Below are 6,917 nucleotides of genomic sequence, written 5' to 3'. Positions count from 1 at the left end.
GAGAATATGTTAAATTAAAAAAAACAAAAACATAGTAAGGCCCTAGAAAAAGTTGATACAATTGAGTATGCAAGACTCAAAGGTTCGCAAAATACAAAAAAGGAAACAGATAACATGTAACAAGCACTTGGCTAAATTAAGAATCCAAGTGGGAGAGATGGATTACGCAGCTCAAAAAACAGTCCTTGAACTCAAATATGACATCGTAAAGAAATCGGATGCCGGGAAAAAAGGATTCAAGGATCGTATGGAGATGCAAATATTAGACTATGTTCCTCACTAAGTTACTTTAAATGGCAAGAATTACGAACCCACAAAACATGAGTCTCCAATACAACTTCTCCTGACAAGGTATAGTTATTCTTCCTAGAATCAAGTTACCTCTCGTGCACATGAGGCAAGACGTATATGTCAAGTAATAGAGTCAAACAATTGTCTAGTAACAATTTTATTCCATTAATCTTCCAATATTGAACAAAAACACTATGAAATTACAAAGGAACAGAACATCTGCAATATCAGTCAGTCTATTCCCCAAATTAATTCAGATATGCAAAAGCTAAAACAAACACTATAGAAAATTACAAACATTACAACTTACAATGACAAACCGCAAAAACCGCTTCTTTTTATCTTCTTCTTCATCATCCGATCCATTAACGATTAAATATCAAAGTTCTCCATCTGAATGCTGCTCTTTAAAGGCACATAATCACCAAGATACCCACCAAGATGATCGTGCAACGCGGATTTATCAATCGGCTGATGATGAAAACTCTTACAAACATAGTAAAACACACTCTGCACAAGCAACCCCACTAGATTCACAATCACTAGAATCCCAACCAAGAAACCACCAACAACAATCTTCGTAAACAACCCGAAATCATCACCTCCATGAACCACAACACCACCGAAAACACCAGCAGTGATTCCACAAAGAGCAAGATACATAAAAACCATCGAACACGCCATATTAGTTCTCCCTTTAAGCAACTCATAACTCTTCTTCATCGCGGCAATCCCGTAAATCGGTTCAAGAACAGAGACAACACTAGCTAAATGCCACCAAGCAGTCATATAAACATGAACACCCAAAAACAGAACAAAGATCACAACCATCGAGAAAACAGCGAGAATCACGCTTTGTAAATCGATAGCTACGATCAAAACAACAAGAAACAACAAGAAAACAGAGTTGTACACAAGCATCATTAAAGAAACCCAAAGGAAGGTAATGAACAAACGCTTCAAAACTAGAGGAATCGCTGACATTGTGGAAGAGAAAGAAACAGGCTTTCCCGTGTAAAGCGAAGCGACGGTGAAGACGACGGCGGCTGTGGAGAGAAGAGAGAAGGCGAAGAGGAAGATAACATAGATGAATTGATAAACAAGAAGAAGGGTCCATTCATGATTGGTTTTAGATTGATCTGAAGGAGGAGTTGAATCAAGCTGAGCTAAGATTGGTTGGGTAAAGAGAGAATGAGCGAGGATTGCGAAGGAAAGAGGGAAAATTAGGGTTAGGGTTATGAGGTAAAAGGTTTTTGGGGAAAATTTGGGGATTGTTGTGGATTCACGTAGTATACCTTGAATGTTGAGAAATTGAAGCTCTTCTGCAGCGAGATCCATGGCTGAGATTAGGGTTTGTGGAGAGATTGAGGAAGAATGTCAAAGGAGGTGACTTTTTTTGAAGATCTGATGGAATTTTTTTCAGAGAGATCTCAACAGAGAGAGAGAAAGGACAAGGAAGAAGGTCACGAAAGAGGACAAGAAGAAGGTCACTTCATGGTTAAGAAAATTCCTCTTTCTTGGAAACAAAAAAAATGCTAAATTTAGAATCAAAGACACGACGAAAAAGAAAAACAGGGTCAAAAAATTATTTTTTAAAAAAATTAATACATACAAATCGATTGTTTTTTTTTTGTCAATTCAATGATTAGATTAGTACTCTAATTTAGAGGGAAATAGTTAAAAAAATATTCATAAGACAATAATTTAGGTAGAAGTCCCTTTGATCTATTGGTTGACTAAGCATTAATTAACGCTTCTATAACAAGAGGTGTAGGGTTCGAATCCCAGATATTACGATTTATTACTAAATTTGTAGATTACTGGAGGCAAGTGTGCAGGAGATCTCCAGCGATATACAATTATAACTGTTCGCCAGGATTCTATGCAGAGAGAAGTATTGTCAAATCGTGGATCATTGAAGGTATCCGTCAAGAGCATGAAGAAGGAAGTGTCGTCTATCGTGGATCTAATAAGGGTCGGAAGAAATTGTCCGTTGTAAAATCGTCTATGTAACAGTTCTCATAATTTGCAATAAATAATAAATCTAGAGGAAAAAAAAACAATAATTAAGAAGAAAAAAGAAGTAAAATATTTGCTTTAAAATAACAAAAACGTAAAATATTAGAAAGAAAAAAAAATACGGAGCAAACCAATTTTATCTAGTATATATAGCAGCAAAAAGAAAATCGCTCTTCAAATTGTAGCATCGAGACCGCACAATCAATTATGTTTTTAAAATTTTCCTTCTTCTCTGTAAACAATTTTTTCGAAGAACACCATCACCTCTCATGGTTTTCTCCTTCCTCTTTCCTAGTCCTTTTCCTTCTCTTTCGACAGTGGACCAATCCCTACATATATAGTATGAAGTGTTCATCAACTTCCATGGAGACAACTGCGTGAAGGGCTTATTGTGGATACCCTGTTAAAAGAAAAAGTCAATTTTAAATGATCGAGAGTTGAGAGGCATAGAACTATAATTGAGGAATCATAATCGCAGTTACAATATATATGGATCAAGGCTATTAGGAATAATAATATCACATATTGGAAAAGGACAAGAGATCTTGATTAGTATATATAAGATATATAGGCCAATTATTGTTAATTTTTTGAATTGGAAACTCACATTCTAATACGGTATGAGAGACCGATCCATACATGCCCAGTCCAATCTACAATTGCCCTGACCCAATAGTTGGTCCGTCGATCTATGATCGAATATACTGAGAACAATGGTTAGAAAAGTCATTATCTCGAGAAGATGTATATTAATATCCTACATTGAAAAGGACAAGAGAGACCTTAACTAGTGTGTACGATATATGAGCCAAGTAGTTATTACCAATTGGGTTTGAGATGGAACCCCAAATTCTAATAAAGACCCGATCATGGGCACAAAAACATGTTGCCCTACCATCGTACAGCTTCCTTGTTATATGGTTTTACGAATAATATGGCTATTTTCGCCGAATCTAATGGTTACTTAATGAGTATTTATTCTAATTTTTTTTTGGGTGACATGCTGGCTTCAATTGGTAACCATAATTTAGGAAAAGAATGAGAAGGAATGTCATATTCCTTTTTGTTCCTCAATATTTTTACCATATACATGTAATATTTTTTCCACACCATTCTTCTACATTCCTCACCAAAAGAGGAACACTAGAACAAAAATGTTCCTCTCCAAAATTGATGAGGAACAAATGGAACAAAAAAGGAACAAATATTAAAATTCGTTTTTATTTTAAAATAAATAAAAAAATAAAGTTTATCAATAATATTTGTATTTTATTATATAATAATTTTCATATCTTCACAATATATTAACAGAAAAAATATTTTTGATAAGAATTTCATGTTGAATTACTCTTAAGACTTCACTTGAAAAATATATAAATAGTAAAATAAATTTAAAAATGTTTATATTGTAAAAGAATAATATATTTTAAATTACTCTTTCAATTTTATTTTATGTTAATATTAAATATTATTATTTAAAATGATATATATAAATTTAGTTCACAAATTTTAGGTTCAAATACAAATTTTCAAATTAAAGAAATATAAAAAATATTTAGTATTTTTCATTGAAATTTGATTTATTTACTATTTAATATATCTTTAAAGATATTTTTAATGTTTGGTTACCATTCATCGTAATAGTACATTTTATTCATTATCTGCATCTTTTCCTTTTCGTTCCTCAAAAATTGTTTATTCCATTCCGCATTGTTCTTTTTATTCCTTTTCTTTTTGTTCTTTTAATGGTTACCAGTCGGAGCCGCTATTTTTTCCTAACTAATTCATTTATCCGATGGCATGTCTAACTAACCAGGAGCCTTTTTCCCGTGGAAAACTAAAGAATCTGACAATCCTGAAAGATTATGATCTCCACACAAGTAGTAGGTATCAAGCTAAAATATCACAAGTATACCACCTCACGCGCTTCAGATTCGCATGGAGTACACTCCCATTGTTTTTTTTCTGAAATTTCTTCTATTTGATTCGAAATCTTCAAGTGATCCCTATCTTCAAGCTGCAAATAGAGGATGCGAGGAAATTGAGAGGAAAATTCGGCGATAATATTCAAAGATCTAAAGTATAACTAATACGATTCTCCTGAAATGACACAGAATGGAAACACTCCAACAAACACAAATCCCCAACAAAACTACAAAAAAAGTCTACTCCAAAAAAGTTGCTTTGGCCATGTTCGTTTGTACATCTGGATAATGCATCCAGATGATCTATTCAGATGATGCATCTGAATGGTGTTCGTTTCTAAATTTGTATTGCATCCAGATGGAGCATCTGAATGAAGTTTTGTTCGTTTGATTGGTTTTTAACAGTTTGCATTTACATCTGGATGCATATTGTATTAAAATGACTAAAAAGGACATTTCTTTCATCTTAATCATACTTTAATGATTTAAATTACATTTACAACTAAATAATTTTTTTTACATCTATAAATTTAAATTTCATGAAATAGTTAAATATTTTTAATTATTTTCTTATTAAATAAAAAGCACTGAAATCATTTTCAATACAATTTGTACTAAATTAAAATAATTGATATAAAAATCTAAAAAATTAGATACTCTTATAGTTTAATCCCTCTTATACCAAATTCGATTATTAAATTAATTAACTTTGACGAGGCACAAATATTTGGTATCATATTTGGCACTTTATATAAAGTGAGCATTACGAAATTCTTTCAAAGCCATGTAAATCACTAAGTTCTATTAAGACCATATCAATCAGAATAAACTTGATCATCTAAATTAAATGATTGTATATTTGTATGTATATATTTGTATGATTGTATCGTATACAAACTATACACAGCGTGGTCACAAATCAATACACAGCAAAAACACAAGCTAAGATGACAAGACATGGTAAAGGATGAGAATGATCTTGGTCATAGGGTCATGTTGCCATGTCAAATGATTCTTGGTGTGTGCTGCTACTTCTCCACCTTCAATGTATCTTGAGTCTTCTCCATCTTCAATGTATCTTGAGTCTTGTATACACTTCATTACTGTAAAAATGATTGAATGGACATATCATTGATCAGTCTTAGGATTAGACAAAGCGCGCACACACACACACACTACACTATTATTTCACTTTATATAGTTTCTTTGTCTTATTCAGAATAAAAGTTTTTTTTTCTTGGTCTTGTCCCTTTCCTCTGTTCATTGTATGAAGTCAGGAGAAAGACAATTTTCTTGCTTAACACGAAAGCTATTAAAAGTAGACAAGCTTGTAGAAAGTTTGTGATATATCGTTTTTTTGTTGTTGTAATTTGTGATATATCTCTGTTGTCATTTCAGGTACGAGACAGATTTTGTGAAGTCAATCGTCGAAGAAGTAAAGAAAGTAAACAAATATATCAAAGAGAGAATATAACACTTGAGGAAGCAAAAGACAATAGTCTGAAACTCTGAATTGATTAAAATGTGTTTTTAAATCACTAAGGTTTTTTTTTTTTTTTTTTTTTTAATAATCAGTAAGGTTTAATTCTTCTTCTAACATTTGTTCATGGTCTTTACTTGTTGGGACTTATCTGCATTTTTCTTTTCTTCTTGGCCGTTTAAGAATCAATCGACCAATGGACCTGAATGGTGAATGGTAACTAAAGATTTGATAAGATTTTTTTCAGAATCTGAGAGACAGTTTATTACGGACTATCAATCTATATAACTTATAGCTAGCCCATATAGTTATCTGAACAATTGAATAATAATTAGTTAGTTCTTACCATCTTTAACAAAAAAGGTTAGATCTTACTATAGTTTGGGGATTTTACCAGAGAAAAAATATCGTAAAAGTCTCAATTCTGCGTTTTCGTTGAAAAAAGTCTCAAATGTGCGTTTTCGTTGAAAAAAGCATCAACTTTGTATCTGGTGAAATAAATAACTACTTTTATTTCACCAGATAAAATAGTGAAGCATTTTTCATCGAAAACACATAACTGAGCTTTTGTTTACATTTTTCTTGATCTTAACATAGCGGTCAATGTGTATCTATTTGTTTTTTATTTGAGTAAAAAATGAGAATCTGTGGCTGAGATCGTATATCCTTCCAGATCAAAGACCAAAATATTTGATATGGTTTTCTCCAAATACCAATCGAACCAACGATTTCTAAGCTTTTCATGAAATACTTTACCAGTTCAACAATTAGCACTTGATATTTTTATATTATTGAATAATAAATATTTAATGGTGGTGGCTAAGCACTACTAAGCCGTAATCATTTTGTATAACAGAAGTAAAATTTTATCGAAGTTGACTTTATTATTCGAACGTCTGCAAACGATCTCAACCAAAACATTCCAATGGCGGCTTCTTCCTCCTCCTCTTCCGAAATACTTCCCAAGTCGTGGCAAGTGTTCATCAATTTCAGGGGAGCAGAATTGCGTGACAATTTCATTAGCCATCTGGAGGGAGCCTTAGCGCTAGCCGGGATCAAATACTATATCGACACGAAAGAGGTCCCGAGCGAAGATCTTAGTGTCCTTTTCGAGAGGATCGAGCAATCTGAAATTGCACTGTCGATCTTCTCCAGCAAGTACGCTGAATCAAACTGGTGTTTGGACGAGCTGGTGAAGATCA

General features: G+C 32.8%; 2 protein-coding genes across 2 annotated transcripts in view; one reads left to right on the top strand and one right to left on the bottom strand.

Annotated features, from left to right (window-relative positions):
- Positions 1 to 6,917, top strand: part of LOC9299615 (disease resistance protein LAZ5) — a 25,490-nt gene that overhangs the window by 4,148 nt on the left and 14,425 nt on the right.
- LOC9301392 lies at positions 425 to 1,784 on the bottom strand. Its single transcript, XM_002863493.2, has one exon. It carries the CDS (start codon positions 1,627 to 1,629, stop codon positions 664 to 666), a length of 966 nt encoding a protein of 321 aa, XP_002863539.1. The 5' UTR covers positions 1,630 to 1,784; the 3' UTR covers positions 425 to 663.

Source organism: Arabidopsis lyrata (assembly GCF_000004255.2).
Source record: "Arabidopsis lyrata subsp. lyrata unplaced genomic scaffold ARALYscaffold_8, whole genome shotgun sequence".
Taxonomy (NCBI): Eukaryota; Viridiplantae; Streptophyta; class Magnoliopsida; order Brassicales; family Brassicaceae; genus Arabidopsis; species Arabidopsis lyrata.
This window is presented reverse-complemented; position numbering and strand designations above follow the sequence as displayed.

Bases quoted from the DNA above. Each gene is read 5' to 3' on its own strand.
- LOC9301392 (XM_002863493.2), bottom strand. From the start codon at position 1,629: ATGGATCTCGCTGCAGAAGAGCTTCAATTTCTCAACATTCAAGGTATA.